Consider the following 14,174-nt stretch of genomic DNA (forward strand, 5'->3'; position numbering starts at 1 on the left):
TGGGAGGCTGAGATGGGAAGATCTCCTGAGCCCGGGGAGGGCGACACTGCAGTGAACTATGACTGTGCCACTGCACTCCAGCCTGGGCAACAGAGTAAGGCCCTATCTCCAAAAAAAAAAAAAAAAAAAAAAAGTAACAAAAATAAAACACCAAAATACCCCCTCTTCCCTGAAACCTTTCCCAAAACCTTTCCCAAACTCCTACTTGATCTCTTACAGACCTGTATACTACCAGGCTGTGACTTTCCAGAACTCACAATTTTCAAAATGCCCCCTCTGGCTGGGTGAGGTGGCTCACACCTTTAATCCCAACAGAGGACAGCAATATGACACATTTACTTTTATATCCCTAAACTCAACAGTTAGCATATAGCACACCAAATGGTTTTTGCCTAGTGGATATTATTATCAGACTAGATTAAGATCAGTGTAAATTGCACCCTTTAGGGTCTATCAGGGAAAAAGAAAACCACACACACAAAACAAAACAAAACAAAACAAAACAAAACCATCCTCCTGTAGAACTTTATTGCCACAGGCAACCTTTTGGTCTGAAGCCTGAAGAATGATACCTGTTTCAGTCACATGTTATTGTGAAAACCAGAAGGAAGAGCCCTGGAACCTTATGACTCTCATCCCTGAATATAGGCCTTTTCTGTTCCCAGCACATGTACCTGTTCAAAGATAAGGATCAGTCAAATGAAACATACTATAAGGAAATTCACATAGACATCGCAAGCCAGGAAACCTCAATAAGAAACAGGCAGTGGGCCATGTTCACATGAAATGATGAATTATGTTGTGTAGGTATCGTCCTGGAATCGCTTATCCCATCTCTCACTCAGTCATACCTACTGCCTAAGTGTTGTGAATGTAAATATAACCAGGTGACCGTGGACATAACCGCATAATTGAGGCATTGGGAAATGTGTCCCAACTTTGGATGATTCTGTGACTTTCTGATTGATGCCATGGAGTAAGAGAATATTCTGGGAAACCTAAGGCTCTTTCCTCTATCAATCACCCTGGAAGGGGGTAATCCTGGTCAAGAAATGAGGTGTTTGGGCTGGGGTAGGAAGGAACTTCCTCCTCATTCTGGGGTTGGGAAACTTTTGCTCTGAAGTTTGGAAAGGGCTGGGGCTGCTCCCGTGAGAGGACGAAGTGTATGTCATGAAGAAGCAGGCCAGCGTTGCCAGCGGCTACTATTTTCTTGGCAGCAACACCAATAGTGCAGAGAAGTGGCCAGTGTCCCCACAGCAGGGTTGCTGTCCCTGTGGTCTCTCTGGATGATGGCGATGCCCCTTCCCCGAGCTCCCTGGCCCACCTGCATTCATCTGCAGCTGCAGACAGCTCCTAGCACATTGATGGCCATCTCTGGCCTCTTCTTGTAACCACAGAAGCACAACCTGGAAGTTTTTATTTCCTGCACAGGCAACCCTCAACCACAGGGGGAAAGGAGCCATAGGATAAATGCCCTTGTTACCTTGCACTGGGAAGGGTGATTCTGAGATGTGTTGTTACGTGGTTTCTCAGAGGGCCCAGCTATGAGCCCTGGTTGAAATAGGGCTGCTGTTCTGATTAACATACTCATGTTTGGCACTTTTCTCTTCCCCTCTTACATGCCCTACTCAGTTATTTGTACGTTTTAAGGTTACCTTCCATATAAGCTTCCTCCACCCATGTCCTTGTCTCAGCATCTGCTTTGGGAAAACCTAAACTAAGATCTGATGCCAGGGCAAGTGGGAAGACCCCAGGGAATATAGGCAGCAATGGGGCAGCTGGGTTGGGCAGCTAAGAAAGAAGGACTAGGGAGAGGCTCTTCTGATAGAATCTACCAGAAATGCCTGGGGCCTCTGAGAAGGGTGATTTTCCTGCAAGGAAGGCAGACACTGCTGTGAGCAAGGGGCATGTGGCCACACAGAGGTAAGCCAGGTATGCTGTTGCTCCCCATTGAGCTCATAATTGGAGAACACCCAGCCAGTCCTTGCCAGCCAAGGTCACATGGAATCTCAAGGATGCTCACCTGTTCAGGCTTTCACCACAGCAATGAAACATATACAACCCTCTATCAGGAGGCCCCTGCCTAATATGGTTTGGCTGTTTCCTCACTCAAAACTCACCTTGAATTTTAATAATCCCCATGTATCAAGGTGGACATAACTGAATCATGGGGTAGTGAATAAGTCTCACAATATCTGATGGTTTTATAAATGGGAGTTCCCCTGCACAAGCTTTTTTGCCTGCCATCATGTAAGACGTGACTTTGTTCTTCATTCGCCTTCAGCCTTGATTGTGAGGCCTCACCAGCCACATGGAACTCTGAGTCAATTAAACCTCTTTCCTTTTTTTTTTTTTGAGATGGAGTCTTGCTCTGTCACCCAGGTTGGAGTGCAATGGTGCGATCTCAGCTAACTGCAACCTCTGCCTCCTGGGTTCAAGCGATTCTCCTGCCTCAGCCTCCCGAGTAGCTGGGATTACAGGTGCCTGCTACCATGCCTGGCTAATTTTTGTATTTTTAGTAGAGATCGGGGTTTCACCATGTTGGTCAGGCTGGTCTCAAATTCCTGACCTTGCGATCCGCCTGCCTCGGCCTCCCAAAGTGTTGGGATTACAGGCGTGAGCCACTGCACCCGGTCCGCTTTCCTTTTTAAATTACCCAGTCTCGGGTATGTCTTTATGAGCCGCGTGAGAACAGACTAATACACTGCTACACCTTCTCACACACTTCTGCCTCTAGGTTCTGGGTCTTTGTTCCACAATGTAATCAACATGGCTTCCTCGATTCCATGTCCTTTTCTTTTTCTTTTTTTTTTTTTTTGAGACAGTTTCGCTCTTGTTGCCCAGGCTGGAGTGCAATGGCATGATCTCGGCTCACTGCAACTTCTGCCTCCTGGGTTCAAGTGATTCTCCTGCCTCAGCCTCCCAAGGAGGATGCACCACCATGCCTGGCTAATTGCATTTAGAAGAGACAGGGTTTCACTGTGTTGGTCAGGCTGGTCTTGAACTCCTGACCTCAGGTGATCCACCCACCTCGGACTCCCAAAGTGCATGGATTACAGGTGTGAACCACCATGCCTGGCCCCATATCCTTTTCTTGATGTCAGTGTGTGTGCTCCTGGGCTACCAGAGGCCCCTATGCCATTTCCATCATCTTCTAAGTGCTAGTGTTTCATAGTTACTTTACTAATCTCAAACTCAGACCCTGCCAGCTCGCTGCCCAACCAACTCAGTATTAAGGAAGCTCAAGCCCCAGTATGATTAGAAACTGGATTTCTGGGAACAATCATGCCTGGTTAACACCACCATGTAAGGGTACTGTACCTCAGTACAGATGTTTGGTTATTTATGCTGCAGACAACAAGTTAAAAACATCCACTAATATGCCCAAATCTTGATATCTAAATTCCATTCTCCAATAAAATAAATCAGGGCTTGTTGGAAAAGTGATTGATTTCAGGACTGGAGTAAGAAAAATATAAGATGGTCTTGGAGTATCTTATGATGTGAGAAACAAAGGAAATGCTCAAAAAAAAAAAATATATATATATATATATGGGCAGCTTGTTGAAAGTGTCCAGGAGGCAACCTGAAAGAGCTCCCAATGGCCAAAGCTGGAAGCCAATGAGCAAAAAAGTGAACGATAAAGTAGTACTGGATTAAACCCAAAGTATAAAATAAATATGTCCACAGTGGTATAAATAAATAGAAATGACAACTCTTCCTTTTAGAATTCCAGTTAATAAATGCAGAAGGAATACAGAGAAGAGACCATCTCTGCTAGAACACTACCATAATAATTGCAGCAGATGCATTCTAAATGGATGCTAAAACTAGAGGGAGAAGTTTAAGGAGAACAGGATATTTACATAGTCTCAAAGTATCTCTCCCCACATAAATTAATTAAAAAGAAAAAACAGTCACTTTATAATGAAGAAATCTGGCAGTATGATACCACCTTGACAATGTGATTGAGGTTAACATGACCAGTGACAGGAAAAATAGCTAGAGGGGATCGTAAGGTCAGAGTGCTCACTCGAAACTCTGCGTCCTTTATACTCACAGGGTCATTAAAAAAAGAAAACAAACCAAAACATTCCCCCTAATCTCTGCTTTCAGACTGATCCCTCCCAGGAGCTCCTGATGCGCATATATATATATATATTTATATGTGTGTGTATATATATATTTATATGTATGTGTGTGTGTGTGTGTGTGTGTGTGTATATATATATATATATATATATATATATATATATATATTATTTTTTTTTTACTACACACTGGCTCACTCCACCTGGTTATCCTACCTGTAGGCTTTGAATGTGTATGCCCTGCCTTAGACCTTTGAGATTAGGGTCTAAACTTAAGTTCACAAAAGAAGCATCACCTCCATAGTGAATCACCTTTTCAGCATGAAGGGTGAGATCTGAAATGATCTAATCTGCTTGTATGTAATGCCTGATTTGGGTTGCACAGATGTGATGCTGGATGGTTTTGTAACCATTCCTGGAGGCAAGATTCCTTCATGACCATGTTCCATTACTCTGTGGCCATGTTCTACCTTGCTTGCTCTGACAGCCTAGCATAGAACCTTTTGGCAGTTTCAGATCCTGAGTAGATGTCTGCTGGAGGAGTTAAAAGCTGTAGTCACTGGGAGAGATGCGTAGTGAGGTTCCCGGCTTAGCCATGTCTTCATGTGCCAAAGCTTTTTCATTTCCTCTCTGTATTCAGTTGCAGTTTATACACCCTTAAATATTAACACCCATTAATACTGATGTCTGAGAACCAAATCAGTTTAACTTCCTAGAAACTGCATTAGCCATTCATTCGTTCATTCATTCAATACACATTTTTTTTTTTTTTTTTTTTTTTGAGAGGGAGTCTTGGTCTGTCCCCTATGCTAGAGTGCAATGGCATGATCTCGGCTCTATGCAACCTCCGCCTCCCAGGTTCAAGCGATTCTCCTGACTCAGCCTCCCAAGTAGCTGGGACTACAGGCGCCTGCCACCACGCCTGGCTACTTTTTGTATTTTTAGTAGAGATGGGGTTTCACCATGTTGGCCAGGCTGGTCTTGAACTCTTGACCTCAGGTGATCTGCCTGCCTAGGCCTCCCATCGTACGGGGATTATAGGCGTGAGCCACCGTGGCTGGCCTCAATATACATTAAGTGCTAGGCAACATGTGCTAGACAATCTGATGGTGCTGGAGAAGCCTGGATAAATACATAGGACATGGCTCGTGCCTTGGGGAAGCCTATGCACATTTACCTAAACAGCCACAGATGACATGGAAAGTCTTAGGTATGTATATATACTCACATGTATGTATATACACATTTGTATGTATATACACACATATATGCATATACGTGCAAGTGTATATATAGTCCCTCAGAGAGAGATACATATATGTGTGTGTAGGGGGGCAACATAAAAAAAAGAGTATATGACTACCTTTTCTAAATGTGACTATAGGGCCAGGCGTGGTGGCTCCCTACTGTAATCCCAGTAAGTACTTCAGGAGGCTGAGGCAGGTTGCTTGAGCCCAGGAGTTTGAGACCTGCCTGGGCAACATGGCAAAACCCTGTCTCCACAAAAAACACAAAAATTAGCTGGGCATGATGGTGCATGCCCTGTAGTTCCAGCTACTCAGGAGGCTGAGGCAGGAGGGTCACTCGAACCCTGGAGGTCAAGGCTGCAATGAGCCAAGATCATGCCACTGCATTCCAGCCTGGGTGACAGCGAGAACCTGCCTCAAAAAAAAAAAAAAGTGACAGTACTGTAAAGGCTGTAATAGGGAGGCACATTTGATTAATTCTAGAGATCAGAAGGATGAGCAATAATGGTTTGCCCTGGTGGGTAAAGGAGGAAGGCAGGCCTTAGAGGCAGAAGGACTAGTATGAGCAAAAGTATAGGCATGTTAATATGTGTGGCATATGTAAAAATGCAGCAATGGTATACAAAAAAATAGTAAAACCAATGATGACATTTATGGAGCATCTGCTATGTGTCAGGCACTATCCTAAGCACTTTACACGCATTACCACACGGATGAGCCACATGTGTGGGAGTGGCCGGAGGTGAGGCCAAGGAGACAGCTGGGGGTCATCGGATGATGGAATGCTTTGAATGTTGTGACAAGGGGTTTGGACTTTGTCCAGCAGGAGAGAGCCACTGAGAGTTATAAATAAGTACTGCAAGACTGGACTTGGGATTTTAAAAGTTTCCTCTGCCAGCTGCGTAGGGAATAGGTGGAGGAGGTGAGATGGGAAGCAAAGAAGTGAGTCTGGAAGTTTTTTCAATAGTTCAGAAAGTGAAAATGGCAGAGGATGTATTCAGGAGAGGTAGAAATGGGTCTTGCTGATCCCTGTATACATGGGGGCAGAGGAGGAAGGGAGGGGATTCTATGAACTCAGGGGAAGAAACAGCTTTAGAAAAGTGGATGAATTCAGTCTAAGGTAGATTCAGGTAGAGGTGCCCAGAGGGCAGTTAAGGATTGAAGTCTAGAATCTGAGGGGAAGGTTTGGGCCAGAGTTAGATTAGGAGCAGTAGAGGACACCTTAACTCCATTCAAGCTGAAATTTGTCCTTTCAACACTAAGATTACCCCTGAATTCTCCTTTCTCTCCCCTTTGTCCTTACATTTTCACATGAACAGCTGCAAAGCGACCCAGGGAGGAACACACACACATGCACAAGTCCACAGATGACAGAGGAACACATACATGCATCTGAAGGTGACAGAGGTCTAAAAATGCATACTCACGCCCATGCATGTAAATATACCTACAGAGGCCACACAGGCATGCTTTTCTGGAGAGAAGGAGGCGTGCTTTCTAGCTATTAATATATAGTGGGGTCTCTTCATCTAGCTGATGACCCTTGGCTGCTAGAAGGAGCAGGCCCACCTGGTCGTGGAGACTCCCTCTACAATTCATTCATGTAAAACATTGCAAGAGGACATCTAAAGCCTTCACTGAGCTGTTATTCCACATTCCACACATTTGTAATCCATTTCCAGGTAAGCCACTGTAAACTGAGAATAACTCCTCCTAGCTACAAGTAGGTGATCCAACCACCTGCAGTTAAACACACATCCACTGCAGCACTGAACTCTCCTACCGAAAAGCTTCTGCAGGACTTGTCCATCATATAAATCTTCAGCCAGGTCTTTCACAATGATTCTTTCTCCAACCAACACATCATTAATCCAGTCAATTAATACCTACACAGAGAGAGAGAGGGAACGAGCAATAATAAGAAAGAGTTATGGTTTATTTTCTTACAGACCAGCTTTCTTATCCTAAACAATTAAAATCTAAATGAACTTTAGATTTTAAGTTTCATTTTATTTGAGATAGGGTCTCACTATGTTGCCTAGGCTAGACTCAAACTCCTGGGCTCAAGTGATCTTCCTGCCTCAGCCACCTGTGTAGCTGAGATTATGGGAGTGTTCCACTGTGCCCTGCTTTGAACTTCAGATTTCAAAAGCAGAAGAACTATCCACACCAGTGTGTGCACAGGTAGCTGCCAGTGTGAGCCCTACTGGCCTTCTTAATTTTCAGATGTACATCCTGCTAGTGCTGGTGGCACCAGTGTCCCTGTTAATATCTATGTCCCCTATTATTCCTTACTCTAATGGCAAGCAACATTCACAGTGTATAGCCATGAAAAGGTGGTTCACACCGGTAACCCCAACACTTTGGAAGGTCGCGGCAGGCAGATCACTTGAGGTCAGGAGTTTGAGACCAGCCTGGCCAACATGGTGAAACCCCGTCTCTACTAAAACTACAAAGATTAGTCAGGCATGGTGATAGGTGCCTGTAATCCCAGATACTCGGGTGTCTGAGGTAGGAGAATTGCTTGAACAGGGAGGTCGAGGCTGCAGTAAGCCAAGATCGTGCCACTGCACTCCAGCCTGGGCAACAGAGTGAGACTCTACCTCAAAAAAAAAAAAAAAAAAAGAGCTAAGTATACAGTGATGAGTTTTGGTCATTGTGCACTGTAGTTTAACCCCCACCACAACTGAGATACAGAACAGTTCCCTCCCCCGTAAGATGCTTCCGTAGGCCCCTTTGTACTCAATCTTCCTCCCTGACCACAGGCCTGGGGGAACCACTACAGTTTTGACATTTCTCCAATTTCTTATAAGTGGACATCATCCTTTGTGTTGGATGTCTTTGCCTTAGCATAAATATGCTGCCTTTATAACACGGCGATAGCCAGACAGCATTGCCATCCCTGGGTGGGCTGATGTTGGAGCCTGGAGGCTTTACAGGACATTGTTCCACTGTCCCAAGACAGGAAGATAGCAACTGTAACACCTACTGTATACCAGGCACTGCACTGTATCCAGTAGAGTAAGTCCCCACCTCTGTCTTGGAGAGGCTTATGGGGGCAGAAAACCGGTCAACCAAAGGATTATAACATAAAGGGTTCAAATCCTAGGGTGGGAAGGACATGGTGCTATGAGAGAGTAGAGGAGAGGCCCCAACAGGCTGGGAGTGGGCAGGAGAGATCAGGAATGAGGGGAGGCTTCCAGAAAGCCTTGTGTTTGAGGAGACTTTTTTTTTTTTGAGGTAGGGTCTTGCTATGTTGCCTAGGCTGGAGTGCAGTGGCTATTCACAGGTACAATCATAGTCCACTATAGCTTCAAACTTCTGTCCTCAAACCTTCATCTGAAGGTAGCTGGCACTACAGGTACATGCCACTGTGCCCAGCTCCTAAGGAGACTCTTAAAAGAATACTAGGAGTTGACCAGAAAGAGTAGGATTTCAAGGTGGTCAAATCAGCCTAGATCTAGAAAATTGAACCTCCCTCTGGAAGTACGGAGGTAGCTATAAAGTGATCCGTGTGTTTGGTCAGCACTCCAGGGCTCATGCCTATGTGCATCTCCAATCCTCCACTCCCTCAAACAGGGCCCGAGTGCAGGTTTAGGTCTGGGAAATCAACACTGAAGACTGAACCATTTGGAGCCCATTCTGACCTTGTGCTTACCCTCAGGGGTCTCCTGAGCAAGCAGTAGCTTACCCATTCTAACATGGTGAATGCCCTCTGATAGGAGCAAGCCCAGGGCTAGACCCTTTCCCCCTACCCTTGCCCATACAGGCCCAGCACCCCGGAGAGGTGCAGCAGCAGGCAGAGCCTGCACCTCAACTGTTCCATCTTCTTCCTGCACAGCAAGGCGAGGGCTTAGGGTCTCACTGGGCAGGGGCAGTCACCTGTGGGTGCAGCACAGACTGCATCAGGAAAGGCCAGATACCCAACATGCATAGCCCAACTGCCTGTGGGGCTCTGGTTGTGATCCAGGGGAGTAAGAGGCTGCATGGCGGCCTAGCCAAGGCTGCCTCCTTTCTCTTGAACTCTGGGGTCAGGGCACAGACTCAGGGCACAGACTCCCTTCAGCAGACAGAAGGGACATTTATACATCTCCTCTGAGATGACTGCCCTCAGTCCTCTAGTCCCTAGTGAGATGGCCCAAACCCTCACATGGGTTTGATTTTACTTCTGAAAACTCCTGGCTGACTTTGAAATTCCTACCCATTCATCCACCCACCCTTCCTCCTCCTTCCTTTCCTCCATCCATCCTCCAATGTTTATTAAATACCTGCTATATGTGATATTCTGTGCTGGGTCCTTGGGGTACAATGATAGAAAAAAAAGACAGTTTCTAACCCCAAAAAGTTCACCATTTAGTGAAAGAGACAGAGAAGTCTGCTATAATATTACGTGGAGACGACAACAGAACTAAGGACAGGGCCATAGCAGCCATGGAGGGGCTGAGCCATGGCACTAGAGTTCAGAGCAAGCTTCCTGGAGCAAGTAGCCGTGCTGAGACTTTCAGATGAAGGGCATGAGAGGCATTGTAGTCAGAGTGGACTGCATTAGCCAGGCTTTGGCAGTGGGGAGTTTTGGGAGCACGCATGGGCTGCTGGGAGGAGCAGTTCTGGCATCCCTGTGTTGCCGGGTAGTGGTTAATCTGAGGTTTGAAGAGGCAGCTAGAGCAAGGACGCTAAACACCACCTCTAGGAGTGGACTACAACCTGAGGTGGACAGGAAACTCTGACAGATCTTGCACAGGGGAACCGCATATTCAGATTTGCATGGGGAATGAATCTCTGACATCCAGTGCTTTTTTTTTTTTTTTTTTTTTTTTTTTTTTTTGAGACAGGGCCAGGCTGGAGTGCAGTGGCGTGATCATAGCTCACTGCAACCTCTGCCTCCCAGATTCAAGCCATCCTCCCACCTCAGCCTCCTGAGTAGCTGGGACTACAGGCATGCGGCACCACACTTTGCTAATTTTTGTATTTTTAGTAGAGATGGTGTTTCACCACGTTGCCCAGGCTGGTCTCAAACTCCTGAGCTCAAGTGATCCACCCACCTTGGCCTCTGCAGAGTGCTGGGATGACAGGTGTGAGTGCCTTTTGTCTTAAGTGCAGCCTGGTTAAGCTGAAGAGGAGGAACATAGGACAGGGAATAAGATGCAGGTGAGAAACAAACAGTTTTGGAAGGACAAGCACACACCAGCCACTGCGCAGGTACATTATGCACAATATGTCACTTCACCTCCTTCATTTCTGCTTGAATTCCGTCTCCTTGTTTATGACCATAAACAAACCTTTTGGCTTTTCTGAGACTTGGTTTTGTCATCTGGAAAACAGGGATGAGACTAATTCCTACTTTACTGCCTGCTCTTGAAGGTCCTTGAGAAAATAAGCATTTTGTGCACCTGGAATGCTGGCCATCGTGAGCTTACCTGTACTGAACTGTCTGGTGCTGTGACCAGCACCACTCACTGGGCATTTGTCACGTCCCACGCTTACATAATTGGTTACGTTTTCGATGGCCATCTCCTAGACCACCCACTGCCTGAGGCAGGGGCTGCCATGACTTTCTACCTTCACGGAGGGGCTCGTGGGGTGCCTGCACAGAGCAGGTGGCATATGGACACCTGGTGGGTCTGTGAGGCACCTGAAGCCGCTCCTGATTTCTTCTTACCTTCATCAGTTCTTGAAGCTTGGGGTCACTGCGTGAGTTTGGATCCACCATTGTTCGCACCTCATTCTCCTCTTTAAAAAGAAAAGGAATTCAGTGGGGGTGCTGGCACGAGAAAGCTTAAGCGAATTCAGAGACAAGAGCACAGTTACCCAGCATCGTGTCCTCGGGGTCCAGCTCGAAGGGAATTGGGCTGAGGGGCAGGTTAATGGCATTCATTCCCTCCTCCTGCAGCTCGGACACTGGAAGAAAAGGAAGAGCAGGGTCACATTTCAGCTGACGGACGGCAGGGGGTCGGAGCTCTTTAACAAGGGTGTTAGATATTGACATTGAGAAAAAAACCCACTAAGGGTAGATTACAACTGTTACTCAGCCTACGATCAATTCATGGCGTCGCCTGGCTGAAAGGACCTAATTGTCCCCTTAATCTCACCTCCGCCAGCTGTCACTTCACTTGCCTTCCTCAGGGTAGCAGTGAGGTCTCAAAAGCACAGAAATCTCCCTCCTCTCAGAAAAGATTTCGGAATAAATGGAAGCGAGGTGGGCGCTGGCTTCTTTCTGAGTCTCTGCCTCCTGCCTGTCCCTTCTTCCTGTCTGGTGCCCAGTGACTGTTTGCTGACAGGATGAACGGGGTCATGGGTTTGAGGCTAAATGTACGTTGTAAAGCATTTCCATCCTCACTTCCACCCTCCTCTGACTTCTCACCTCTCCTGGCTTCCCTGAGGTACTCTCCTGATTATCTGCCTTCCCACCTCCATCCAACCCCAGCCACCGCTCAAAAATACCTCAGTCCTGGCCCTCCCCTGAGCTCTGGTCCTGTCCCTTGAGATGGAACCAGCTGTGGGACCTGGGGCCAGGCACTTCATCTCTCTTGGCCCACTTCCTCAGCTGAAAATAAGAGTTTGACTGGATTAACAGTAAACTTTTACAGTCTTCGAATCCTAGAAATCTATAATTCTACCTTCCTCAGAAAGAAAAACAAAAACAGGTAAAAACTACCAAAGATTACCAGCCCACGCTCCTCCAAGTGCCCAGCCCCCATATGGAGCCTTAGTACAGAAAAATTCCTCCCACAAAACCAGTTGTGTGACAGACATTTGTTGAGTGCTGACCTTGGATTACCCCTCCTAAAAGCAGTGACTTAAATCCCCTTGCTTTTTGCCAATTAAGCACAGAAAGGCCATTTTCTCAGAGGCGTTGGTCACCAAGAGGTTCTTAAAGAGCTAATACAGCAGCTGCAATCAACCTTAATAAAAGCAACGTCCCATCTTTCCATTTTATTTTTTTTATTGACTCTGGCCTCACCAACTGCCAGCATAGACTTGCAAGAAATTCTAAGCACAAGGCAGCCACTTACAAAGAGTTCTTTCACATCGGTACACGCACTGATAGCTGCAGCTGGACTGAAAGGAGAATGAGGAACAAAGGGAGTGAAACACTCTACGCCCTAAGAGACACAACTTGCATGGCGAGGCTGGTATTTAGTACCTTTGCAGCGGGCCTTTGACATTCACATAGGGTACCAGCCAGTCACCACCTTGAATCTCCACATTCATAGACACCTACCATTTCATAGAATTCTCCATAAAACATGACAGAAACACAGAAGGGGTACCTTCAAAGCTTAAATCAAACTTGTCCAACCCACAGCTCACGGGCTGCAATGTGGCCCAGGATGGCTTTAAATGCAGCCCGACGCAAATTCATAAACTTTCTTAAAACATTATGAGATTATCTGGAGATTTTTTTTTAATAGTTCATCAGCTATCATTAGTGTTTAGTGCATTTTATGTGTGGCCTAAGACAATCCTCCTTCCAATGTGGCCCAGGGAAGCCAAAAGAAATGATTCTGTAGGTACAGATTGTGTTTGTTTTCCAGTTAAGCACAACTGCTTCCTTAGACTTCTATAGTTTCTTCTAATATCTCCCCTAGAACTACGAATTTCCTTTCTTTCCCAGGCTATTTCTCACAAAGAAGCACCGTTTTCATTACTTTGTTAACAAGCATTGCTGTGCATGCAGTAAGCAGTGGAAATAAAGTCATGTTTAAACGTGGCTGCAAGGCTAGGCTTACTGGCCAGTGAAAGAACTTGCTCCTGCCTGGGAATTTCTCTCCTATAGCTACACTGATCTGCACTGTCCAATACAGTAGCTACTAGCCACTTGAGCTATTTAAATTTCAATGAATTAAAAATTTCGCTCCTTAGCGGCACCACCTACATTTCAAGCACTCAATGGCTACAGGTGGCTGGTACCTACAATACTGGACAGCATGGATGTAGAAAGTTTCCATCACAAGGTCGTCAAGTGTGTTCTCATGATTTAAGTGAGGACATGCCATATTTGATTTTCTGCTCCTGTGTTAGTTTGCTAAGGATAATGGCCTCCAGCTCCATCCATGTCCCTGCAAAACACATGATCCTGTTCTTTTTTTTTCATGGCTGCATAGTGCTCCATGGTGTATATGTACCACATTTTCTTTATCCAGTCTATAGTTGATGGGAAAATAATCCATACAACAAACCCCCGGGACACAAGTTTGCCTATGTAACAAACATGTACCCCTGAACTTAAAGTTAAAAAATAAAAGTTTTTAAAGAGATTAAGTGGATAATGTTGTCCTAGGTCATCCCATTCAACTAATGTCCATGTCCACATTTAAATCTCCAACCCGGGTCTGACTCTGAGCTCCAAGCTTATGAATCTAATTGCTTATTCAATGTATCCTCTTAATTCTATTTGTAGAGATCTCAAATGTACACATCCAAACAGAACTTGTGATTCTCAACACCCTCATACCCACCATACCAGCACTAAAATGAACCTGTTCTTGATTCTTATCCTCCTCAGTAGATGGCACCACTATTTACACCATGGTTCACGCCAAGCTCCGAGGAATCGCTCTTAAGTTCTCATTTTCCTCACTTTTTACATCCGTCCAAAACACTGGCAAGTTTTGTGGGCTCCGCCTCCAAACCAGGACCCAATTCCCCACTTCTCACCATCTCCCCACTCCACCATCCTGACTTGAGTCACCGTTATCTTTCGCCTGGTCTATCAGAACCACCTTCTGACAGCTCTACTGCTTTGCTTGCATTTCCCCCACTCTCACCTACTTCCCACAGTGCAGCCAGAATGTTCTATAAAAATGTAAATAGGATCATACATTCTCCCACTTCA

At 45.8% G+C, this 14,174-nt stretch overlaps 1 protein-coding gene across 1 annotated transcript in view; it reads right to left on the reverse strand.

The window, feature by feature from the left end:
• PARVA (parvin alpha) overlaps positions 1–14,174 on the reverse strand; it is a 163,148-nt gene that overhangs the window by 47,237 nt on the left and 101,737 nt on the right. Inside the window, exons 2-4 of the mRNA XM_005578596.5 lie at positions 11,147–11,236; positions 10,998–11,068; positions 7,122–7,224 (exon numbers count right to left, since the gene is read on the reverse strand). Coding sequence (XP_005578653.1) covers positions 7,122–7,224; positions 10,998–11,068; positions 11,147–11,236 — 264 coding nt within the window. The remainder of the gene's footprint in view (positions 1–7,121; positions 7,225–10,997; positions 11,069–11,146; positions 11,237–14,174) is intronic.

The sequence above is a fragment of the Macaca fascicularis genome, chromosome 14, assembly GCF_037993035.2.
Source record: "Macaca fascicularis isolate 582-1 chromosome 14, T2T-MFA8v1.1".
NCBI classification, from domain to species: Eukaryota; Metazoa; Chordata; class Mammalia; order Primates; family Cercopithecidae; genus Macaca; species Macaca fascicularis.